Source organism: Apodemus sylvaticus, chromosome 23 (assembly GCF_947179515.1).
Source record: "Apodemus sylvaticus chromosome 23, mApoSyl1.1, whole genome shotgun sequence".
NCBI classification, from domain to species: domain Eukaryota; kingdom Metazoa; phylum Chordata; class Mammalia; order Rodentia; family Muridae; genus Apodemus; species Apodemus sylvaticus.
In genome coordinates, this window is record NC_067494.1 from 26,846,857 (window position 1) to 26,873,367 (window position 26,511).

A 26,511-nucleotide genomic window follows, 5' to 3' on the forward strand; every position below is an offset into this window, starting at 1 on the left:
GTGACCAAGTGTCATTAGATGGGTGCCTTGATCCTCTTGAGTACTTCTAGCTAAAAGTAATGTTACCTCTGTTTCCTGGTACACTAAGCTGTGCACCAGAGCGTGAGAGATGAGACTGACCATTGTACCATCGGGAGGAAGTTGAGGTAATATATGACAAGTTGTCAAAAATAGCAGTGGTCAAGTAAATGATCACCATCTCCATGTGTCTCCAAACTCATCACCATGGTGACCACACGTTTTTTAGTATGATAAATAACTCGATGCTGCCAAGCCCATTGCTAGACAATTCTGTGCAGATAAATCTGTGTATTTGGAGGAGACAGTGGAGAATAATTTTTGAATAGGAAGACATCAGAAGACAAAAGATGGGTATAAGAAAGGAATAGTAGTGTGAGGGTCTATTAATAGCTCTGTGGTCCATCACAGGCCAAGCAATGTTCTTGAGACTATCCCCAGAATCAAGAAAATATTTTTTTCACCAAATGAAGGTATTTGATCATTGTTCTTATAACCTAACTAAATTGTGTTTCTTCTAAAAGCATTCAACATCATGTATTTTAGGGATTACTGTTAGATTGTTTTTAAGTATCAAGTTTCAAGCCTAGACTGCAAAGGCATGATTTTCTTACAAAAGTTAAAAAGAATGTTCAGGAAAGAGTTGTGGGTTTATATGGAGCATAAGCTGACTGTAGAACCAGGAGTTGAGGATACTTAAGGGTGTCTGAGCCTTGCAAGCCATGTAGAGAGAGAGAAGGGAAGAAGCGCTACATAAGCCTTTCATAAAGTTGTGTCTATGGCCCTTTGTCTAGAACTTCAGGAATCTTCATCATTATCAGGAAAAGATTTTTCCAAAGCTGAGAACTAGCCATTTCTAAACTGATTAGAAAAGGAAAGAATTACTGAAAAATCAGTGTTCCAAAATTAGGAAGATTTTCTTAACTAATCATCTGTGATTCGGGGTTTTTCATATGCTCCCGAAGGGCTTTAAAAGTAACAGTTACATCATAGTGCTGAGTGGATTCTAAAATGAATGCAAATTCAAGCTCAAGATTTGCATTTTCTGCAAAACAGCATTGAGTGCTCACATTTGGGCAAGGAAGCAGAGGCCCCTGCATTGCAAGTTTCTACCAGTCTATATAACTCATGATGGATGTCACTTCAGGACATAATTAAATAAGAAATCTCTTGGGTTAAATCTTTAATCTAAATCTTTTCCTCAATATTGAGGCCCCGGAAATGTCCTGAGGTTTGGTTTTGCTTCTTATATTGAGATCTTGAGCAACTCTGATTCCACCTTTGATTTCCCCAGTGTTGTGGGAACATCTCTTCATTATTATTTTCTTTGTTAAAATTAACATTCAAAACAAATTGCTCATTAGCCTCAGTGGCAGGAGGCATCCCTATGAAAAGCATTTCGCAGTGGCTGATATCGGAGTCTTTACCCTACTTGTGCCTATCGTGACTTACTGAGAATGCCTTTGGAGTGGTTTCTGACATTCCATGTGCCTTCCTGCAAGTGGCCAGGGGCTTCCTGGCATCAGCAGAAGCACAGTCAGCAAGCATCTCTTGGAGAGCCCCTTGGATCTCCTCTGGCTTAATTTTTTTTTTCAAGTCTTCGTTGTTTCTTTCTTTCTTTCCTTCTTTCCTTCTTTCTTTCCTTCCTTCTTCCTCCTTTCTTCCTTTCTTTTTTGTTGTTGGTTTTTTTGGGGGGGTTTCTTTATTATTTTATTTATTTGCATTTCAGAGGCTATCCCCCTTCCCAGTTTGCCCTCCACAAACCCTCTATCTCATCATCCCTCCACCCACCCACCCCCGCCCTGCTTCTCTGAGGGTATTCCCCCAACCACTCCCACCTCACCACCCTAGCATTCCCCTACACTGGGACATCTAGCCTCCACAGTACCAAGGGCATCTCCTCTCACTGACATCAGATAAGACCATCCTCAGCTACATATGCAGCTGGAGCCATGGGTCCCTCCATGTGTCCTCTTTGGTTGGTGGTTTACTCCCTGGGAGCTCTGGGGTTTCTGAATTGATTCATATTGTTGTTCTTCCTATGGGGTTGCAATTCCCTTCAGCTCCTTCAGTCCTTCCCCTAGCTCACCCATTGAGGTCCCTGTTCTCAGTCCGATGGTTGGCTGCGAGCATCCACCTCTGTATTGGTCAGGCTCTGGTAGAGCCTCTCAATTAAAAACTTGTTGTGGCCCATTTGTCACACCCTCCACATCCTGCCTCTTGTCTCTGACTATAAGAATGAGAACATAGCACTGGGTGTAGCTTCTTTTCCATGCACTATACACTTTTTCTTTATGAGTATTCTCACTCTCTCAGTGGCTTAGCTTTGTGCCTCGAAGTGGGAACATTGGTCAGAATTGATGCTCTTAAAATATGCACCTCTCTGTTAAGATCATTACACATGCACATAGGTGCACAATAAGCATCACAATACGAATTCTGGGCCAATGTGTTGGGGGATATGAAAGCCTTCTTTTCAAATAACAAAACAAGTGGAGCTCTAAACAAATCTAAATGAACAGGTAATAACAGTAATTAATTTATCTCAGATGAATTTGCTTCCCCTTCTTGTGCTTATATAATTAAAACTGTATTTCATGATAATTACTGTGTTGATGTCGCTCAGTGCGCTTCATTTTGGGACTTCACCATTGACACTGTTAGAGCTAGCATCCTCCCCTTTGACACGAGGAGAATGACATTTCATCTGCTGTTTATGTTTTGGATATTATTTGAGAATGGTTTGTAGGGGCATCTTAAGTATTTATATATTCTTATGATTATGAACACATGATAAACACTCAAGTACTATGTCTTTGAACCATTACAATTTGACACTGCCTCCCAAATGTGTCGATTTCTATGATAAAGGGGATTTTTTTTTTAAAAATTAGGTGTGTCTCCATGCAGACAAAGTAACGTTCTTTACTACATTAGCTTCTTCATTGGGAAACTTCTATTAATTATAATCCTCAAAATGTTACCCATAGTAGATCAAAGATAAATGCCTGAGAAAAGGAGTTTTAATGTTGTTGACTTAAGAATATTAGAAAACAAAGCAGTATTTGCTTTGTTTTTGCATGGAAAAGCCGAGGAAAGACAAAGGATGCAAACATTTTTATTTCTTAAAATTGAAAGAAAAAAATGTTTCATTACAGAGAATAAAACAAAAAATAATGTATTAAAGTTCCTAAAATGAAAAACTAAGCCTCCTTATATTTTTGGTATTTACAATGCAGAGGAGATATGAGCATAAACATACCTAAAGGAAGATGAAATGTTTGTGCGTAGAATATTGCATTCTATGCAATGAGTGGATGAAAAGTTGATAATCAATTGTAAAATGTGAATCTATACTTTATAATGATCTGCTTTTGTAAATCATAAAGGAACCTTAGTTTTGCCTCATGCTCTTTCTAGGGAATATCTTAAACTATAAAATTGACCAGTGTACATTTATTTGTAGTACTTAAAACAGTAATGTTCTACTAGTTGACCTGATTTTATGTAATAATCTGTAACATAAGAATATTCTAAGGCATCTGGTTCTGTTTACAGCTGACAGATTAAGAGCCTCAGAACTAAAAAGACACCTGATCTGGATAATATCCCTCCTTGTTTTTCTTTTTTTTTTTTTTTTTTTTTTTTTTTTTTTTTTTTTTTTTTTGGTTTGGTTTGGTTTTTGTTTTTAAGTTGACATAGTTCAAGCTACCTCACCGAAGATAACACTTTCAATAAGATGCCGTTTTGAGTAGGTAAACGGTGACGTCTTATTCTTCCTCTTTGTAGGTCTCTTTAAGGAGGTGGCAGGGCCAACAGAGATGTGTGACCAGCGGCAGCTTGGTCTGCTGCTTCACGATGCCATCCAGGTCCCTAGGCAACTGGGGGAAGTAGCAGCCTTCGGGGGCAGTAACATTGAGCCCAGCGTCCGCAGCTGCTTCCAGCAGGTAGGCATGGGCATCGTGGGTGTATGTGGTATGGGTTGGTATGGGCATTGTGGGTGTGTATGGTGTGTTGAGAACAGGACTTAATGATCTTTCCAAGAAGTGAGTCAGTCGTGAATCAAACAGTGGAGGTTTGGGGCATCTGCCCTATAAGCTGATGGTTTGCTTCTTAAGTCACATTTGACTCCAGGAATAGTAAAACCTGGATAGATACACATCTTTTTCAGGGAGTATAGATTGAAGTGCAGTGTCTGAATTGCAACACACTGGCTCTGTCCTTATATCTGTGACCTGTCCCGCTGTGCTCAGCTTCTTGTAATACTTAATTCCAGCTTCCATGCCCTCAGACATGAGCTCTTCTCTTTAGAATACACTTCCGTTCTGTACACACACTCTCTTCTCCTACTTGTTCTGTTCTTGACGTGTCGGCTTAGCTCTTGAGTTTCTGAATGTCCTCCTCAAGCCTGTCAGGTGACAGTTCTCTTCCCACTGTCACATCCTCTGCCCTGTCACCCTCACTACAGTGTGACATCATACTGAGGTGTGTAATCATTTGGTTTGTATTGCTTCTTCCTTGCACACCTAAGCTTCCTGGGGACAAAGCCATGCCTATCCCAACATCTATCCAGTCTTAGTCTGCTCAAGCTGCTATAGCAGAATAGATGAACTGGGTGACTTAGGAACAACAGATGTTTATTCCTTAGTCCTAGAGGCATAGAACCTGAAGATCAAGGTTCCAGCAGGGTTGATGTGTGCCGAAAAAGCTTTCCGACAGCTCTCTCTTGTTGGTGAAAAAGACACTTGCCCCGTGCACTTCAGAAGAACACCAACAATCTGATGGTCGTTCATCCCTTCATAATTCATTGACCCTCATATTGACTTAGATACATGTTCACTTATTGAAGGAATAAAATTGCTTTAATGCTCTCTGTAGAGAATATCCTTTAAAATATGAACACATTACAAAAACAGCCATCTTTTCTCAAAGAGTATATGTACATGCATACAAAGTCATATACAAATTTTTGCACCGTTCTGAGCTGCTAATTTTCACCTGGGCAAGAGCCGCAGTTTCTTTTTTAAATGCTTATGGTGCATAAGCACATTTATAAATGCTACTGATGTCATCCATATGCATAAAGTCAGAAGCCTACAGATATTTTCCCAAAGCATAGCCAATGATTTATCACTGCTGAGAGGAAAAGAAATGCTCACGCTGTATCTTCGAGGAGAATCAATGTCATGGGTTATTACATTTTATAATGGCCTTTTTTCTTATTTTAGAAATAAAAAAATAACTAGATAATTTTTTTTCTAAATATGATTTATAGTCATATATGTCAGTGCTCGGAATGACCTCAACCACTGGGGGAAGAGGCAGTTGGTGGAATTTACCTCTGCTCTCACACACAATCATTTAGCATTAGGATTCGAGGAAGACTTGAGTTGCCTCACACAATCTATCTTGATAAACTTAGAGAGCCTGTGAGGCATATTTGTGCTGGTCTGCCTCCAGTGTGATGCTGTGATGAAATATAGGCAGAGTGTAGCAATGACTCCTTTTGTGAAACATTTGTAAAGCACTCGTAGAGGCTTTTGCTTTGTTTGGAAGGTAAGGAGTTCTCATCTTCATACATTTACCATCTTAGATAAACTTGAGCTACAGAATTAAAGAATGGATATGGAAAGATTACCTGGAATCGTATGGTTTTTCATTTTGCTTTCTTCTTGTTTTTTTTTTTTAAATTGAGTATGAAGGGGCTATGTAGATGCCACAGTTGTAAAGAGTTGCTATAGAAACATGAGGACCTGAGCTTGTGATCCCCATAAGCGAGTAAAGTCAGGTGTAGTAGCACACGACACATCCTTGGAATCCCAGCATCAATGTGGCCGAGACAGGCGGGTCCTTGAGGCTCACTGGCCAGCTAATCTAGCCTACCCATGAATTCTAGCTAATGAGAGATGCTCTCTCGAACACAAGAAGGACAGAACTTGTGGAATAAAAACTGAGGTTGTCCACTGGCCTCTGCATTTATGCGAATATGCATGCAAGTGTACCTGTGTGTACGAACATTAGAAAACCCACAAATAAAAAATAAAATCTGAGCACTAAGGAATTACCGTCCCCCCCCCCATATGACAATGGCTACCCCCCCTCCCCCCCACCCACCCCCGCATTTTTCTGATTCTAGTTTCTAGAATTTTTTTACCTTAAAGAACCTATTCGTGTCTTGGCTGATCTGGAGTCACTTGGCTTTTCTCTTGTGCCAGTTTGCAGCCACGGTAGCAATCACTACAGCTTCACTGAAGACGTTTTTCATTTTCTGTCTCTTCCCCCAGAATAACAACAAGCCAGAAATCAGTGTGAAGGAGTTTATAGACTGGATGCATTTGGAACCACAGTCCATGGTGTGGTTGCCTGTCCTGCATCGTGTTGCAGCTGCGGAGACTGCAAAGCATCAGGCCAAATGCAACATCTGCAAAGAATGCCCGATCGTTGGGTTCAGGTGAGAAGCACTGAGAGAAATCAGAACACCGTGCTTTCTGCTCTCCTCCGATGGCCCGTGCTGCACTCGCCGTCCCTTCTCACATATTCCTGCTTGGTGGTTTGTCCCCGGAGAGCCTTGATGCTCCGCATCATTCATCTTTGTAAAGTACCATTCCTCCTCACGATCTACACACAAACTTACTTTAGTTCTTGTAGTTATTTGTAATACTTTAGTCCAGAATCGGAGAGTTTTCTAAATACCTTTTCACTGAGGCCATAGGAATGCCTGTGCGTGCATTGTAGATAATTGCATTGTAGATTAGGCACACGTAGTCTTGATCAAATTTGTTGACTGTTCTAAGTTGTTTGGGATCAAACTTAGTAAGATGGAAGCAATATGTAAAATATGTAAAATATGAACCAAGAAGTTATCAGGTAACTGTTCCGTCTGCTAAGTTTGTTGTGATCAATTCTACATTTCATCTGCTCATTAATATTGCTGATTAAGTCTATTTCTTCATCCCCTACCTTTCTCTTTCTCTCTCTCTCTGTCACTCTGTGTGTGTGTGTGTATGTATGTATGCATGTATGTATGTATGTATGTATGTATGTATGTATGTATATCCTCCTGGATATGTGTGCATGTGCATGGAGACCAGAGGTTGAGGTCAAGCATCTTCATCTTTCTCAGTGACTCCACCTTGTTCTTCATACAGAGCTCTCTCTGAATCTTGAGCTTGACTTCAGCTAGGCTGCATAGCAGGCTCCGGGCATCATCCTGCCTCTGCTTCCCCAGTATTCACACTATCTCCCGAAGGATCTGAACGTAGGTCTTCATAGTTGGCTAAGCCAGGCCTGCCACACTCAGTCCATCTTGTTTTCTCATTGTGTCAAGGACATTGGCTTAAAACCTTAGAGAAGTCGATGTAGGACCCTGTGCCAATGTCTTAAGACTTTCAAGGACTCTCTGTACCTTGGTCTTCACAGGATGGAGTGTTTGTTCACGTTGGTTCCTTCATTAACTCTTGAATAAGTGTGCCACATTCTTTTCCTGGGGTTTATGATTTGTCTTAGAAATTGTTACTACATAGAGCAGTATGTATATAAAACATTATTACTTATCACATTGTTAGTTATGGTCAGCCAAAAATGATAATACACTTACCTTATAAGTAATATTGAACTTTTCTGTAAAAGTGAAGATATGAGGAACGTGTGTGTGTAAGTAAGTAAGATTTATTTTTATTTGTGTGTGTGTCTGTATGTGTATGCATATATGTGTCTGTGTGTGTGCACCCATAGAGGCCAGAAGAAGATGTTGGATCCCTTGGAGCTAGAGTTACAGATGGTTGCCAGCTACTGTATGGGCTCTGGGAATCTAATCTGCATCGTCTGGAAGTACAATGCTCTTCATTGCAGAGTCATCTCTCCAGTCCTTCAAATTGAGTTTTAGTAAAATCTTGGATCTATGACGTATTTACCGAGCTAAGAATTGTTTCATTTCCAGTTCCACACAGCTGGTCACAGCAGCATGAATGACAGGCAGGCTTCATCACCTTTCATGTGAACAGAATGCAAAGACAGATATGGCAAGACTGGAGCTGCAGGGTCATCTTGGTGCTCAGTTCTGCCTTCATAATCTCTGTTATCCCCAACCCATGACTTGAATTTCACGCTGATCTCTACTAGCAAATTGGCTCCTCTGGATGTCACTTCTGCCTTTTGAAGGGAGGGAAAAGATGTGCCCTTCTTCCCAGTGAGTCGGTCCCTTAAAATTCCAAGGGAAACCCTTGCCCAAGAATTCATCCTGTCCCTTAAGGCAAAAACCAGTGCTTTTGTGCAGGAATTTTATATTCATTTCTTATTAGTGGTCTTGTTGATATTTTAAAATGATGTGTGCCAAAATCATTATCATGACTTTTCTCTATCATTTTCTGTCTACATTCAGATCTCCTGCACTCTTCTGACATTGACACAAGACTTCACATCATGTATAAACACATGCGAGCATGTTGTTTTCAGACTCTAAGACGCATTTGCACATGTTTGTCACCTTTCATTGTATGCCTGCATCTAGTTCTCAGTAATAAAGAAAAACATTAATTAAAAAGCTTACAAAACCTAACTTAGGAGCAAGGTCTCTACCTTCCTCCATAATCTGGGATCCCTTTTAATAAATAAATAAATTCCAAATACTTAAGTTCCTCTCCCGCAGTTGGAGAGATGAACCGTCACTTCTAAATTGACCCTGAGAGACAAAGTCTTGGATTTGTAGCAGATGTAGCTCGGTTTCCTTACCATGAAGCTTGTCACCAAGGCACAGGTCTGGGTTAAGTAGCAGGAGTGATACCTGTTCTTTTCTCCATCACAGGTACAGGAGTCTGAAGCATTTTAACTATGATGTCTGCCAGAGTTGTTTCTTCTCTGGTAGAACAGCAAAAGGCCACAAATTACATTACCCAATGGTGGAATACTGCATACCGGTAAGTACCTTTGGAATCAACTGACCAATTATATCACTGGTTTATTTGTTTGTTTGTTTGGTTGGTTGGTTGGTTGACTGACTGGCTCGCTGGTTGGATTGGTTTTTTTGAGAAGGGTTTCTCTGTGTAGCATTGGCTATCCCAGAATTCTTTTTATAGACCAGGATGACCATGAACTCACAGGTCCACCTGCCTCTGGCTACCAAGTGCTGGCATTAAAGTCATGCACCACAACCTCCTGGCTAGGAATGATACTTTTATCCAATGAATTTTTACCTGGCTTTTTTTTAAACCTTCAAGAATTTATGGTTGTAAATTTTGTTATTTTATTTCTTTTAAAAAGGTGTTTCTTGTGTCAAATTAAAAAAAATTCTACATTACACCAAATATAATTTGCTAACTTTCCAAATATGTCTTCATTTTAAACTTAACTTTTTTGGAAGCATATTAAGAACTCATGCTGATTTACCTATGTTGAAAGTGAAACTACTTGCTAAAAACAACCATGTTTCTCTTAAACCTTTAAAGGATGTTTTCTGAAAAAAAGTTATAGATGATCAAAGATGAAAAATAGAGAAATAAAAAAATCATACATACATTTAGTTTCTGAATAAACTACCTTCTAATATTAGCATGTTCCAATTTTATAAAAAGTATGTATGCATATGTTTTTTTTTTTTTTTTTTACTTAATGTTTTCAAAGACATTGTGCGTAGCTCATGATGTAGCTCTGGATGTCCTAGCACTCACTACGTATATCAGGCTGGTCTTGAACTTACTGAGATCTATCTATGTCTGCTTTCTGAGGGCCAAGATTGAAGTAATACACAACCATGCTTGCTAATAATAGAATATTTTTCGTCTGGAGTTTTTCATTTGACTTTGTAGATAATAGCTATCCACCCTTATGCCCACTCCACCCCCATTTTCCTTAGATCATAGCTTCCCAGCACACGTTATTAAGTGAATGAATTGCTATAACTGGCTTAACCATCTTTTAAATTTAGGTCTTTAATTTCCTATAAACAGCATTTAAGAGCATTACTGAGAAGGTAGAAAATGACCAGAAGTGGTTGATCTTTGTCAATGAATATGAGTATCTCTGTGGCCAAAATACTTGATGCTAAGTCATTTTCCAACAGAGGTGTCTGCCACCATATGATATAGTCACATTTGTTAATGTGTTCATTTTGCCATAGTGCCCTAGCATTGGACACAGTTGTATGGTTCCTTTGATCTACAGTTGCTTTGCCCTAAGATTATCCTTATTTTCTGTCAATAGCTATTCCTTAGTTTCATTCCAGATTGTGCCAAAAATTATTTATAGAGTTGTATATTTTCTTTGGTTTAGAGAATTAAGTAACTTTTTAGATCATAAATCTATACAAAAGCAGCAATACTTGTAGAATATGCACATATAATTCTCCTATTCTTGGTGTCTTATTTTAAGTAAATAAAGACTCTTTCATGTGGAGAGGAAAGTTCTAGAAAATGTTGCTGAATTGTAAGAGATGAAATGATCTTGATGCCCAACATTAACTAGGAAAATATTGCTCCCAAGAAAGCTGGGGAAGTATTTATTACAGTTATTAACTTATTTACTAACCCAACTAAGATTGAATACTTACTATATGTCTTGCATGATTATCAAAGCTAGCTGCTAGTTGAAGTGGTAGGACAATTCAGTCAGTAGAATCCACATGTATATGTGAGGAGTATGCCTGTACACATAGTATAGTGCTCAGAAATGTCTGAGCATGTTAGAAGGGGGTGCTGGCTTGGCAGAGAGAGGGACAGGGGTAAGCAGAAGGCAAGAGAAAAGTGACAAAAGGCAGCCAGTGTGATGCTGGAGACCAGCTGTGTCTCCAGTTCAAGGTGTTAAGATAAAACATGGGAGACATTGCTTTCTTGCCTAATAATCTTCTTTCAGAGAAATAGCTTTCCAGGTCCTCAAGAGCAAGACTCCTGAGTTCTAAGAGATCACCTCCACCTATTTCTGAACTACATCAAGGATTTAGACTCCTCATTCCTTATTGATGAGTCCTCTGGGAGTGGCCAGGGCTCATCTTCAGCATTAGGTTACAGGAGACAGTAAATGGGTTTTTTAGCAGCAGAAGTTTCTACAAGGTATCTACTTGTATCTGTGCTAGTATGTGCAGCCAGAGGTCGTAAGAAGTATGTAGCCTTGAGCTATCAGAAATCAAGGTGATGCCTGTTCAAGTCTTTTAAAAGAGAATGGGAGGGGAATGGATGGAACAATTTGACCTAAGCATGTGTTATTTTTATAGGTCATAAATTCAACAGATTAGAAGGCTATGAACTCTAACCTTAGTCAGATCAAGGAGAGACTCTGTCTCTAGAGTCAACTCTCATGGTCTGTCAGTTGTCTAGGAAAGGCAAGGTTACTGATGTTCCCACTGCTGTTTATGTAGGAAGAGGGAATATCTGATAGTGAGCAAGGAAACAGAAATGAGATGATTCAGGGTGCAGGGATTATATTTGAAAAGCAGGATAAGGAGATGGGAGAAGCCATTTTAGATGAGAGAAACCAGGTCCAGTTTGAGAAATTAACCTTTGGATTGAACCTGAAGGTGGAGAGATTCAGTAACTGTGTAGGGAATGGGGTAGAGTAGCGGGGGCATTACAGAAGGAAGAGACAGCACTCTCAGAAAGTGCTTTGATAGTGGGCAAGAGGCTGACCAGAATATATAGAACTGAAGTGGAACCTGTCCTTCAGACAAGGCACTGGAGCAAAGGACTGGGTCCTAAACTGATGCACCCAGAGAAAAATGAAAAGGTGGGATCCCCTGTTCAAAAGTTACAATGAATTTCCAAATGACAATAAAGGACCATTAAACCGAGCTGGGGATCTTCTGAGCAAGGTCACTCTGCAACTAGCTAGGCCTTCTGCCTAATGACAGGGACAGTGGGAGAACAAAGGCTTGATGAAATAGTGTCAGGTTGTGAGATGCCCTTCAGATCCTTTTAAGGGCCTTGAATTGGGAAGAAGTATAATGTTAATATTTACATGATAATAGCTCAGAATTTAGGGAGCTGATTATACAGATCTAGTATTAAATGGGAAAATCAAGATAAGTGGATGAGGTTAGAGGAATGATGTAGAATTACTGTTTTTATTCTCATTGAATACAGTAATTTCTAATAAATTCCTAACATTTCTAAGCAATTTGAAAGCAAGGCGTGCTTAATAATCATTGACCAATGGAAGCCTGTTTGTAACCACTGATATATGTATCAAGTCTCCTTTCCTACTACTAATGTTGAATTTAAAAAGAAAAGAAAAGAAAAGAAAAGAAAAACTCCCAAGTCAGCAGTTCTCATTCTGTAGGTCACAACCCCTTCAGGTCGAATGATGAGTACCAAGTCCATCAGAAAACACAGATATTTGTATTACCATTCATAGCTAACAAAACTACAGTTATGAAGTAGCAATGAAAATAATATTCTGGTTGGGAGTCAACACAACATGAGAAACTGTACTCATGGGTTATACCATTAGGAAGGGTAAGAACCACTGATTTAAGCCATTCCAAACTCTTCCTTTCATGTGGAAAGTCCCAAGTGACTTTCCTTTCTGAGAGTCCAGCTTGCTCTTTGATTTCCTGGATGCTGTCATCCTTTAGGTGGGGGAGGGGAGCATTTGGCCTTTCCTGAACTTTTTTTTTTTCCTTATTCGATATATTTTTTACTTACATTTCACATGATTTCCCCTTTTCAGGCCCCCTACTCCCTGAAAGTCACATAAGCCCCCTTCCCTCCCCCTGTTCTCCCACCCACCCCTTCCCACTTCCCTGTTCTGGTTTTGCCCTATACTGCTGCACTGATATTTATAGAACATTCACCCTAAAGAAAAAGAATATACCTTTTTCTCAGCACCTCATGGTACCTTCTCCAAAATCGACCATATAATTGGTCACAAGACAGACCTCAACAAATACAAGAAGATCGAACTAATCCCATGCCTCCTATCAGATCACTATGGAATAAGAGTGGTCTTCAATAGCAACAAAACTGTTAGCTGGCTTTGCCTGCTAGAACTCTCTGGCATCCTGTAGCCAAGATTTTTCCTGAACTTATGTGGCAATCCTATCCGAGTTAGTTTCTACATTTAACCTACAACTTATAGTTCATTTTTATCTGCTTTGTGTTGGGAATCAAGCCCAGAACTATGTGCATGCTAGGGAAACAACCCACCACAGAGCATGCTAGACAATCAATCTACTTATAATCTCATAACCTTCTCTAATTTCCATAGAATTATCTGTAAACTGAGTCATAGAGTCATACTTTCCTTTACATGGCATGATGTGCCTTAATTACATTCCAATTAATTTCACCTAAATTCTTTAGATCTTTTCCTTTCTACTCAATTCTTTATAAACGAGCTGTATTTATGGTCCATTCATCTTCACCTTAACATCTACCTTAAAAAATGGGCCCAAACAGTACTCAGATTTGTTTTTCTTTTTTTTCAATAAAGTGATAGTAAGTGATATTTGTGCAGTAAATGGTTGTGACCTTTCCATAAGCACCATGTTATTTGCAGTTCTCACAACTCATCTTCATTTCTAGTTAAGAAAATGGCCTGTTCATATCACTGGCCCCTGTCTTTCTCCTTCAAGGTCACACCTTACCATTCTCTCAATGTATTTATTGCTAAAAAGTATAATTTGTCAGCCTCATTTGAAGCCCTCTGAACTCCCCAAATGTTTCACCAACCTATCAGCGTATTATTTGTAACAGTGTTTGTGTTTAGATGTAGGAAGACTAATGAGGTATGAATTAGCTCTCATGATTCATGAAGGTATTTTATGATACTACTAATAAAATATTTACATGAGGAAATGGAGTGGAATTTTTCTGTTTTTATGAAATTAGTTTTAACTCTTATTACCCATTACTATTCTATAATCCAAATTTGTACCTTAATAATTCCTTCAATCAGTTCAACAAAAGTTTATGTTCAAGTGATAACGTGACTTGGATTATAGTTAGTGTGTGTCCCCTTTCTCTCTATTTTTCTCCAAAATAACTTAACTGATACTTGTAGAGGAATCCTCATAGCCTGCCCTAGGCATTGGAGCTCTCATAAGAACAGTACTTTATTGTAGAAGCATGCAGTAAACAAACCACTTCCATCATTAGCCATAGAGTGGAGAAAAGAAGCAGAGACAGTATCCCACAATCCCCTTGAAGATCATCATGCCAGGGACTTGGCTACCCAACAAGCTTCACCTTCAAAAAGCTTCTGCCAAGTTCTAGAAGAACCCACTGGAGATTGATTGCCTTTAATATACGGACCTTCAAGGAGGACTCAGCCTCCAAGCTTAGTCTTACGTGCTGCTGTGACGCTGCAGATGGGTCATGTGTGATGAGCAGACTCTTACTTGACTGATGTTTCTAAACGTGAGGAAAGCTAAGCTGGGAGGGACCTCGTGGGGCGGGGCTCTCTTGAATCATTTCATGGTAGAAAATGGGAGGGCAGGACAACGCCTGTGTGAAAGACAGGGGTGGGATCCAAACACATTCTGTATCAGGAATTGTCACTGCTAAAAAGTAGCTCTTATGACCAAATCCATCCTTTTTTTTTTTTTTAACCTGAAAAATTTTTTTTTTAATTTTTTAAAAATTTTCTACATTCTCTGTTTACATTCCAAATGATTTCCCCTTTCCTGGTTCCCCACCCTATAAGTCCCATAAGCCCCCTCTTCTCTCCGCTCATTCCCCAATCAACCCACTCCCACTTCTCTGTCCTGGTACTCCCCTACATTGCTACATCAAGCCTTTCCAGGACCAAGGCCCTCTCCTTCCTTCTTCTTGGGAATCATTTGATATGTGAATTGTTTTTTGGGTATTCAGAGCTTCTGGGCTAATATCCACTTATCAGTGACTGCATTCCATGTGTGGTCTTTTGTGATTGGGTTACCTCACTTAGGAAGATATTTTCCAGTTCCAACCATTTGCCTAACAATTTCATGAATTGATTGTTTTTAATGGCTGGGTAGTATTCCATTGTGTAAATATACCACATTTTCTGTATGCCATGTTATCTGTGATGTAATCCACCCTTAAGGATCCTACCTTTAAACACTATTGCCTTTAGATAAAATTTCTAGCACATTTAAATAATAAAACCATTTATCTCTGTAATGGAAATGTCTCCTTTAAATACATTGCTGCTGTAAATAACAAACATTTAATTTGAATTAGAAAAATAATTTGTTATTAGAGAATGCAAATATCTTCTCTTTTTAAAAAGTTACTTTGCAGTACCATCCATACAGCATTTTTGTGTGGCTGGGTTTTGTTTTTGGAATTGGCATTACCGGGGTCCAATCTCAGGGTCTCACACGTGTTAGGAAACCCCTTTTCCTCTGAGCTCTATCCCAGATCTTTTTAAAGGCATTTTTATTTTGAGTTTCAAAATTGCTCCAATTGACCTTGAACTTGCTGTCTTCCAGCCACAGCCTTCTAAGAGGGTAGAACTACGGGGCTGCCCTACCAGACCCAGTGCTCACTCTTAACTACAGTTGCACTGCTCTCTATGGAGACTCAGGAACTCACTCATCTTACAACTGACAGTTTGGATGGCTTCCATTTCTGAACCTCTCTCCAGATTTGAGAATCACGATCTACTCTCTCCACTGTCAGCTTGGTTCCTCATTTATTTACATTCTTTATATAAATGAGATCATGCAATATTTGTCTTTGAACATCTGAGTCATTTCACTCAGTATAGGTCTCAGGTTCATCTGTCTGTCAAAAATGGGAGGAAGTCCTTCTTTTATAAGGCTGAGATACACCCTTCCCCCCTGCTCTCTCTCTCTCTCTCTCTCTCTCTCTCTCTCTCTGTCTCTGTCTCTCTCTCCCTCCCTCTGTGTGTGTGTGTGTGTGTGTTTGTGTGTGTTTTGCATTTCCTTATCAATGTATTGTGCAATATTTAACTTGGTTTCACCTCTCAGCTCCTACACATGCTGCTACAGTGAACATACCAATACATCTTTGAGACCATGATGTTATTATCTTTGGGTGTATGTCTAGAAGTAGGATTTCTAGATCACCTTGTATCGATCCTTTGACTTCTTTAAAGGACTTCAGACCATTTTCCATGATGGCTGAATAGTAATAGTAGATTTCAGTCTGATGGGGTACACATGATTTATAAGACTGTATGTAATTATTAACTATGAACAAGCACTGAATAGGATTACATGCCAAGGAGAATTGGGAAATGCTTATAATCTCTGCTAGGGTCAGTCTCAGTCACCAAGAGATAAGTCAGATGCTACCTTGGCATAAGAGCACAGCTGAGGTTAATTACCAAAGAGTTGTTATCTATGGCTCTGCCATTGCTTAGGAGATTTAGACTTAGACAATGATAATCTCAATTAAAGGCCAAAGCAGTAAGAAATTCCCATGTAGTTATGGTCTTGTGATTGTGGGCTTTCCTCATGCTGAAGAAACCCTATTGCAGATGAAAGGGCTAGAAATGAAATTACTGAGGTAAAGAAAACTTGTATCTACTACCTTCAAGCCAGAGGGGGGGTGAGGGGGAGGGAGGGAGAGAGGGGGGAAAACTTTAAAGAGTCCAGTTAATAGGGTTATTTTTTTCAAGTTATTTCTTATAGACTAAAAAATGTTTTGAGTTCTAGAAAGACTTAAGATATAGTTACATCCCAACATTTAACCAAAATTGAATGTAGAGGGTTTCAGAAGTAAGAGGACATTTAAGAAAATGACAGGCTATCACTGTGTGATATTGTATCTTTAGAAAGGCTTCAACTGTACATTGGTTATAGATGGTGAGGCTGAGGGGAATAATGTAAGGGAAAGAAAAGACACATCCTTTCTTCCTATTTCTAAGAGCACAGCTGAAGAGAGATTATCAAATGCACACAAATTCTTTTAATGCCAAGTTTCTCTGCACTCTGAGACTTTCACGAGGAAATGCAGACCCAGGAAAATGGGGAAGCCTGTTTAATACAGTGCTAGGGATTTCAGGAAGAATAGACAGAGAATTCTAAATGAACAAAGAGGTTCTCATATAGCTTATGGTCCTAGAGAAGTAAAAAGCCTGCTTGTGAAGCCGCCACTCCATGTCCTGTGTCTTCAAAAAACATCAAGAGATTTGCTGCTGCTGTCAAGGGAGAACACTTTCAAATGGGTTGTTTCCAAACTACAGCTGGTTCCTTGTCACACAGTTCTGGAGTCTGAGAAATCCAAGATGAAAGTCTGCATGTGGTCATGACAGTTGTGTTAGGTTATTGAATGCTGATGGACACTCAAAAAAGAGAGAGAAAGAGCTACACACATCCACTTCTTCAGGTGCTCTTCTGCCATAGCATTAATCCACTCACTGATGAGATCAGAGTCCATATCACGAAATCATCTCATAACATCCTATCCTCACCGAGGATTAGATTTTCAATACAATCTGTGGGACACTTTCAACACTTAGCAACAGGTAAAGGCGGTGATCCCTACCTCTCCAAGAGAGGCCTTGTGAGTTTCTTTGGGGGAGAAGATCAGAGAATGACCATCCTGGTTCTGCTGGTTTTTCAAATGCCTTGTTTGAGGCAACATGTACTGCACTCCATTGAGTAGAAACCCCCTTTTCTGTTGTCATCATCACTGGGATTCATCTATGGAAAGAGATAGGAACATGCTATAGGGAGCTCTATGGAAGCAAGTAGAGTCCATAGCGGTAAAGCAGGAAGAGCAGAGAGATAAAAGCTGAGCCCATGTGCTGAGAGACAGGCACCCCCACCCCCCAAGTTAGGGAAAAGGAAAAACCCAGAGGATGTGGTATTACTCCATACAGAGTTCAGAATATGAAGGGCTGGCTAGGGTGTTTGAGAGATGTGTATCTAGAGATGAAGAAATTAGATATTTACAAAAAAATGTGTTACCTGGAAGGGCAGAGGTATTGGCTATGTCCAGATTCTCACTGTTGGTCTTGAGTCACTGTAAATCTTGATCAGTTGAAGGTCGTTGAACGGAACTAGATTATACTGATGGTTACACTGGGATTCACTAGGAAGAACTGAGGTGGGAACTGGGGGTTGTGGGTACCTCTGTGAAAAGTCACTTGCTAAATTACTGTCACTTAAAAACAGATTGGTAGTGTAATTCTTAAGCAAGTGTCTGGTTGTATCTTAATTACTTAGAAAATACTCCATTTAATCAAACCTGTGTGCCTAAAGCCTTACATATTTAATACAATGTGTTACTTCTCACAAACAGAAACAACAAACATTCATATCTAGCTGTGAATTTCTGTGTGGTATAAACCCAACAAAGTAAACTAAGATAATTCTTTTTGCAGAAGTAACAGTAAAGCTAAGATTTCCAAGTACCTACATTGTGTGTGTTGTTTGTTTACGTGAAAAGTCCAATAATAGCAGTGTGTTTCCAAATCACATCAATAGCTTCATCAGGTTCTGTAGTCAACCTAGCAAAAGTATGGAGACTTCCAGGGTACTAGAGTAAAAAGAATGAATGTTATTTTTAAAACCACTCTCAGCATATTTGTTATGCAAAATATAGTGTGAAATACAAGAGGTATGGGCAGGTAAAAAGAATTTATCAAGAACAGAGAGAATTTACAGGGCTGCAGATAACTTCTTGCAGAGTATAGAGCAGCTAGGAGACCATATTTGATCTTATCTCATGGACTAGTTTACAGCTAAAGTTGTTTTTCTTGAGGCTGGGCATTTGGGTAGAGGATATGGTGATCAATTAGGATTGGGCTCCAAATATTTCCCTCATTGAAGTCAGGTTCCAAGTCGTCATAGCCCAGTTGTTAAAGTATAGGAATTTTCCTATTGTTTTTGGCCTTTGGCTATATAATATTCTTAATGTTGTGAATTTATAGGTTGATCTGTGGTTTTAGAAACCAATAGAATCAAAACATTATATTTAAAAACATGTCTTTAATTAAGTTAAATTGTGTCTTTTTGAATTGTATTGGCAAATTTTAAAAAATCAAATAAAAAGAGTAAAAAGGGACCAACTGGCACAGTTGCTTTGTCTCCTCCCTTCTGCCAGCATCCTCTCCTTTGGAAGGGCTGAGTATCAACTGTAAGAAAGCGCTGACTCTGCCCTGGTGCAGTCGGCAGGGTTTGTGTTGGCAGGCCTGCTTCTTCAGATGTGCCTTGGGATATTGGCCAAGATGCTAAAAATGCAGCCTCGTTGCTGTTTCTCTGACTTCAGCATCCCAAAGTGGTGCTTTTCGGCTCTTATCTCCCTGATATTGGTTTCCCAGCAAGTCTGGTACATGTAGATGAGCCATTAGCTCTTAAGAGGAGGCTGTGACAAGCTCTGCTTTATATTGGTTGCTTATTAATGCTTGTTCATGGTGATTCTGTCAACGTTACTTAATTTTTTAGCTTTCTGGGTTTTTTTCCCCCATTAAGATTCAGACAGCTTTGAGATTCTCTTACTGATTTAACCAAGCTGTAGAATTCAAACGTGTCTTATTTTTACCTTGTTGAAATCAGTGAAAACCCAGGGTATGTTTGGCCATTAAAAAAGAAAAATTCCTGTGAGTGTCTCCAAGTCTTAAGATAATGAAATGGACCGTTTAGAACTGTGCACGTGGCTATCAGCTCTGTCATCACTCAATAAACCTTGCTAATGAGGGTGCTTTTCTTTAATAATTCCAGTGTTTATACATAGTCCACTTGGCAACATTTTCTTACTTACATGTATCCCATGACTATACATTTTTATATTACCTTGATTTAAATCATCACACGCCTATATTTCCCTCTTTACAACTTACTAATATTTGAATTTAATAGTTGGAAATCTAATGTTGGACATATTTGTTATAAACATAGATAATATTGTTACTTGAGTTATGACTAAGAAAAATTACTGGAAGATAAAAAATGGTTATAGTTTTGCTTATTTTTAAATAAGCTTTTTGTTATTTTTGTTATTCATCTTAAATTAATCTGGAATTAGCAGTTGGATTTTGTCCTTGGGTTTTTTTTTGTTTGTTTTATTTTTGTTTTTGTTTCTTTTTTTGTTTTTGGCATCATTGTGAACAGTCTCTTTTTTCATGGTGCCTTGTGGTTCTCTGGCATTAGTAGTGGTTCTTCAGTTGAAGTAGAGGAGTAATTTATTCAACAAGTCACTTGGCATTTCTGGATTCTAGAGTCTTCTGCACCTTGACCTTGCTTTTCTGTTTGTGGTTTACATTAATGAGAAGGAAATGACTTTCAGTCATTCCTCAGTGCATTTCAAGTATAAGTGTGTGCAGGGAGTCAACAGTTGAGCTACGGATATGCAGTTTAAAACATGGAACAGGGACATAGGAATTCATGGGCATGTATTAATATATAGATATTCAATTGAAAGCAATGATAATCTCAAAGTCTACTTATCTGGAAGTGACTCTATTTGCTCTCAATTAAGGAGTAATTGGAGAGAATTTTAAAATATTCTTGATGTGGGCTAGAGTGAAGATTTAGTGGTTAAGAACAGTGGCTCGTCTTATAGAGAACTTAGGTTTGATTCCCAGCTCCCACGTGTCTGCTAACTGTCTATAACTTAGATTTTAGGGGATATTATGCCTTCTGCCCTATGCAAGCACTTCATATCTGTGGCACACAGACATACATGCAAGCAAAACAAATATACCCCCAAATATATAAAAAGATTATATATGTTTTAGTTTATTTTATACATTATACATATACACATATACACACTACACATTATACATGTTACATATACCCACTATATGTAACAAAATACCGCTGATTTTAATTATTATTATTGCTGTTGATAAAACAGAGCCTGGGAATACAGTTATTTGGTTTCAATACCTTAAGACTTTGGTAGAGGCTTGCATGATTAAATTGGTTCCATGGTAGACTTTACAATTGGGCAATACCTTTCAGTATTGTATTCATTCATTCATTCATGGTGATGGAAAGCCAGTGGAGAACTAACTGTTCCCATTACTTAAATGAGCTTTGATCCTCTCACTGCTATTTCACTTCAGGAGAATGGGGTGTTTCTTGCGTATTCCTGTGCCCAATATTTTCACAATGGCTCGCTATCATTAGCTTTGAAAGAAGAAGAAAATAAGAAGAGGGCAGCTCCCTGTTGTCCACGTTGAGTTCTTTTTTTTTTTTTAAGTTCAAATGTAACATTTTATTGTTGGGCCCCCAGACCCTCCCAACTCTTCATTAGAATACATTTCTTTTTATACCATCTTTTTATGATATAAGACATGGATTTTTTTTTATTCGATGTATTCTTTATTTACATTTCAAATGATTTCCCATTTCTGGGTTCTGACTCCCCGCAAGTCCCATAAGCCCTCTTCTCTCCCTCTGTTCCTCCATCAACTCCTTCCCACTTCCCTGTTCTGGTATTCCCCTATACCATTGCATTGAGTCTTTCCAGAACCAGGGTCCACTCCTCTGTTCTTTTTGGACATCATTTAATATGTGGATTATTTCTTGGGTATTCCAAGTTTCTAGGTTATTATCCACTTATCAGTGAGTGCATACCATGACTGATCTTTTGAGTCTGGGTTACCTCACTTAGTATGATGTTCTCCAGCTCCATCCATTTGTCTACGAATTTCATGAATTCATTGTTTCTAATGGCTGAATAGTACTCCATTGTGTAAATATACCACATTTTTTGTATCCATTCCTCTGTTGGGTTCTTTCCAGCTTCTGGCTACTATAAATAGGGCTGCTATGAACATAGTGGAGCATGTGTCCTTATTACATGCTGGGGAATCCTCTGGGTATATGCCCAGGAGTGGTATAGCAGGGTCCTCCGGAAGTGCCATGCCCAGTTTTCTGAGGAACCGCCAGACTGATTTCCAGAGTGGTTGCACCATCTTACAATCCCACCAGCAGTGGAGGAGTGTTCCTCTTTCTCCACATCCTCACCAGCACCTGCTGTCTCCTGAGTTTTTGACCTTAGCCATTCTGACTGGTGTGAAGTAAAATCTCAGGGTTGTTTTGATTTGCATTTCCCTAATGATTAATGATGTTGAACATTTCTTAAGGTGTTTCTCAGCCCTCCGAAGTTCTTCATGTGAAAAATCTTTGTTTAGTTCGGTACCCCCACTTTTTAATGGGGTTATTTGGTTCTCTAGGAGTTCTTACAGGCTTGTGAGCTATCAGTCTTGAGGGACTTAGAGGGAGATGGTGGCTCTGTGGCTTCAGGCTACCTCGTTCTCTTTGTGTTTGCTGTTCTCTCTTCTTTGTTAGTTACCTAAAAAGTCACCGAGCAGTTAGTTAGCAAAACCCAGAAATCCACAAAGCCAATATTTGCAATACAATCCTGGACCAAGAAAGCCCTCAGATAAAACTGGATGGTGACAGGCCACCATTAGCCACAGAACCTACAAGATTGTCACCATGTCATGGAAAGAGAAGAAAATAAAAGTGTGTGGGAACTGTAGATCCTGCAAGGACATCACATAGTCTGTAGAAGACACGGCGGGTTGCTTTTCAGCAGAATTCTACCACTGAGGTGCATTTCCTATCCAAATTCGATATGATAGTTTTGTTTCATCTTTCAGCATTTTATTTTGTTATATTTTAATATTATCTTTTAGAAGCCTGTTCTTTTCTAGTGAGTTCTTGTCTAGGGAGTGGATCTGGATAGGAAGGGAGGAGAGAAAGAAGCCGGAGAAGTAGAGGGAGGGGAGGCTGTAATCAGGATATATTATGAGAGAAAAGAATCTATTTTCAATAAAGTGAGGGAAAAAAGTCTAATGATCCAAGAAATGCATGTGGCATCTAACAGGTTGACTCATTGTGCAGTAATTTCCAGTAAGTTCTTTCACATTCCGTTCTTCCCTCCGTAACAGCAACAGCTGTCTGCTTTTAAACAACAAAGCACTGCACCTAATGTGCAGTGAGAGTTGAATTTGATGGCAATGATGGCTTCCATTATCCTAGGCGGCGGGCTTCTCTTTGACAAAGCATTGCATTAGCACTCTAAAATAGAGAGATGCTAGGAACTGTCATTAGGTGGCTAATTGGACCAAGTCTATGTCAACGTTTTACCATTTTCAGTGCAAAAATTAGGCTTAATTCATTTCCTTGGCTCTATTCCAACTTTAGAATTACCTTGTTACACTGAAGGTCATCTCTCAAGGCTATGAGAAGAGTCGCTTTTCAGATTTCCTCTGGTGTTGTGATAAAGTTTATGGAGCTAGTGAAATAACAGCCATAGATTACAACTTTGGATGGCACATATATTCCCCCGAACATAAAAATTACTGAAGAAATTAAAACATGCTGTTTCTGTATGGATGTGTCCTTTATAATACACATATACTGTTAGAAACAATCTAACTTCACTATATGCCTTAACTCTTGGGGAAGTTGGTTTGTTGGTTTTTTGGTAATGGGGGAAAAATAGAGAGGTGGTACTTCTTTATTGCTTGATTTGATTGGCCCTGGTCTTCCAAGCCCTGGATAGAGTTCAGGAAGAGTGTGTAATGCAGGATTGGACTTGGACCTTTGAGTGGTTTCTCTTTTTATTCAAATATGATTCTACATAGGTACGCAGAATAGATGAGCCCGAACAGCATAGAAACCACAGAAGATGTACTATATGAAGGTCTGTCTATGAAACACCCAGAATAAACAATCTCATAGAGACAGAGACTATTAATACCGGCCAGGGTCTGGGCTTGGGTAGTAGTCATAGTATCTTTGAAGAGTAATGGAGACATTGTATATGTAAGTAGATAATGTTGTGGGTGTTTAAGTAGGAGTGGACTCATAACCAGTGAGTTGTACACTGTACCCTGCTGGGAGTTGGGGGTGATGCTTGGAACCTGGTCACGTGACTTTCTCTCACTCAGTTCAGGGTTACAGTTTGAAGTCCTCTAGACTCAGAGATGAATGCCTTCCCATTGCCAAACTTAGTTACAGGCCAAGCTGAAACTGGAGTATGTTGTTCCTTTGGTATTTCTTTGTATATGAACTGCCTATGCTAAGGGCAGACACAGGAGCAGTGGAATCACAAATCCCTATCCAGTATCATAGAAGTCAACAGTTTCAGTTTGTAAACAAGTCTCTATGATGCTGGGTCACTTGCCATTAAAGAAAAGGCAGAAAGTGGGACCAGTTAGCACAGTCCATTCACACACTCATTGTTCCTTTGGTGTTATGTAGACAACTTCTCTGTCTTCTTATAAAGAGGGGGAATGAATCCACTCAGTGGTAAGTTTGGAAGCAAACTCATTGGTCTATAACCCAGGTAGTAATTCAACTCTCTGCTAATAATATGAATATGTAACTGGATATTCAGGACTAGAGTTTCTGTCTGTGTTGAATATGAACACTGGAATTGCTGATAATGTAAAATTGGGCTTAGAGTAGAGTTTATGGAATCATGTAAGAGAGATGGCTTTGAGGAGTCTAAGCACATCTCATTTGTAAATGGTTATAGACTTACAATCTTTCCAGGCATGGTGTCACATGACCTTGGAACCAGCACTTAAGAGCCTGGTTTACAGAGCAAGTTGTAGCATTTCCAGGGCTATGTAATAAGACCCTATCTCAACAAAACAGAAACAAACAACAAACTAAAATACCAAACATTTTGAAATCCTTAAGGAAATTGTAACACTATATATCATATTACATTTTAGTCTGGGTATAGCAATAGTTTATCTGCTTGGTAGATAGAGGCTAGAGAAACTTCGACTTTTCCTACAGAATCCTCTCCTCTCCTCCCCTCCCCTCCCCTCCCCTCCCCTCCCCTCCCCTCCCCTCACCTCCCCACCCCTCACCTCCCTTTCCCTTTTCTCTTGTCCTTTTTTTCCCCCCAGAAAGGGTGTTATGTAGCCCAGGCTAGCCTGGTATGCCTATTCCTCTTGCTTCTATCTCCGAAGTTCTAGGATTATGGGCATGCACCATCATGACTGGTTAGAAGGGTTTGTTCATTTGATTGCTTTGTTTTCTTGCTCTGACCTTTTGAGATTTATTTACCACCCCCCCCCAGGTATACCAGGCTGGCCTTGAACTACAGATCCTTTTGTCTCTTTCTTGTATGTGCTGCCATTATGGGCATGCACCTTCCATGTCCCCTACCCCTGCCTTTTCCTTATTATTGATTAAAATTTCTCCCAACTAGAATGTGCATTAGTTTGTGGGGAGCTAGCCTAGGCTAAGCAATGACCTCAGTTTAAAAAAACCAATTAAAAGCATGTCATCTGGGATGCCTCAGTACTCTGTAGAAGGAAATCAGTTTAGGAATCTACCAGCAAGCTCTCCACTTATTTTTGGGATCAAGTGTTATAATACTGAATAAATAAGCTATTTAATGGTTTTTTTACATTTTTTAAAATAATAATTATTTTTAAATAATTAAAATTAATATTTTTAAAATTATTATTAAATTTTTAAATTATTTTAAGTACTGAATATGTTTTTCGTAGAGTCCCAATTACCCTTTATTTTTCTGATACTGTGCTTTTGAAAATTATATAAGGTTGTTGCCGTTTAATGACCTTCAACTTATATGTGCTCAGCTTCGGTTGCAGGTGTTGTTATAGCCTTTTTAACCAGAGTTGTGACTTTTTCAACCTGTAGACAACATCTGGGGAAGATGTGCGAGATTTCACCAAGGTGCTGAAGAACAAGTTCAGATCCAAGAAATATTTTGCCAAACACCCTCGGCTTGGCTACCTGCCTGTCCAGACTGTGCTGGAGGGGGACAACCTAGAGACGTGAGTTGCATTCTAGCATTCAGTTTGCAAGCACTTACACCTACCTCATTGTTTTCAATACTAATGCTAACAACATGAAAGGAATTTCATCCTTCCAAAGAGATTCGTGTCCTGATGAAATATTTTATTTTGAAACAAGTCTTCATCAACAGTTAATTTGTATTTCTTGGGAGTTTTTGTTTGTTGTTTTTGAATGTATGTTTCTTTTCTTGATTCTCTCTCTCTCTCTCTCTCTCTGTATGTATGTATGTATGTCTTTAGAAATATCACAGTCAAATGTGGTATTATTTGCTCCTTCATTCTTTGCTTTATGTCCCTTTCTTTCTCTCTTTTATAGGCTTCAATCTTTTTGTTATAATACCTTTCATTATTTTGTTTTGTTTTGTGGTACTGGTTTGAACCTGAATCTTTTTTTTTTAAAGATTTATTTATTTAGTATAGATAAATACACTGTAGCTGTCTTCAGACACACCAGAAGAGGGTGTCAGATCTCATTACAAATGGTTGTGAGCCACCATGTGGTTGCTGGGATTTGAACTCAGGACCTTCGGAAGAGCAGTTGGTGCTCTTAAGCATTAAGCCATCTCTTCAGCCTTGAACCCGAGTCTTACACATGCTAGGCAAGGACTCTGAGTTAAATATCCTTATCCCCACATCATATCTTTTTTAATGTAAATTATCAATAATATTTCATTTTATACATCAAATGCACATCTTTTCTGAACCCTCATTTTATATTTCTTAGTAGTCTCCTTAAAGATGAAACTGGCAAAATTGAAGCATCTTTATACATATCTAAACCAGACAAAATTGCTTAAAAACCTGCAATTT

The 26,511-nt window shown here is 39.1% G+C and overlaps 1 protein-coding gene across 5 annotated transcripts in view; it reads left to right on the forward strand.

The window, feature by feature from the left end:
* Window positions 1–26,511, forward strand: part of Utrn (utrophin) — a 508,244-nt gene that overhangs the window by 448,679 nt on the left and 33,054 nt on the right. For 4 of the 5 annotated variants that reach the window (XM_052169847.1, XM_052169848.1, XM_052169846.1 and 1 more), the window contains 4 exons: window positions 3,808–3,965; window positions 6,303–6,469; window positions 8,822–8,933; window positions 25,544–25,680. In XM_052169847.1, coding sequence (XP_052025807.1) covers window positions 3,808–3,965; window positions 6,303–6,469; window positions 8,822–8,933; window positions 25,544–25,680 — 574 coding nt within the window. Of the gene's footprint in view, window positions 1–3,807; window positions 3,966–6,302; window positions 6,470–8,821; window positions 8,934–25,543; window positions 25,685–26,511 lie in introns of those variants that run through there. The other variant, XM_052169850.1, reaches the window with a different exon arrangement.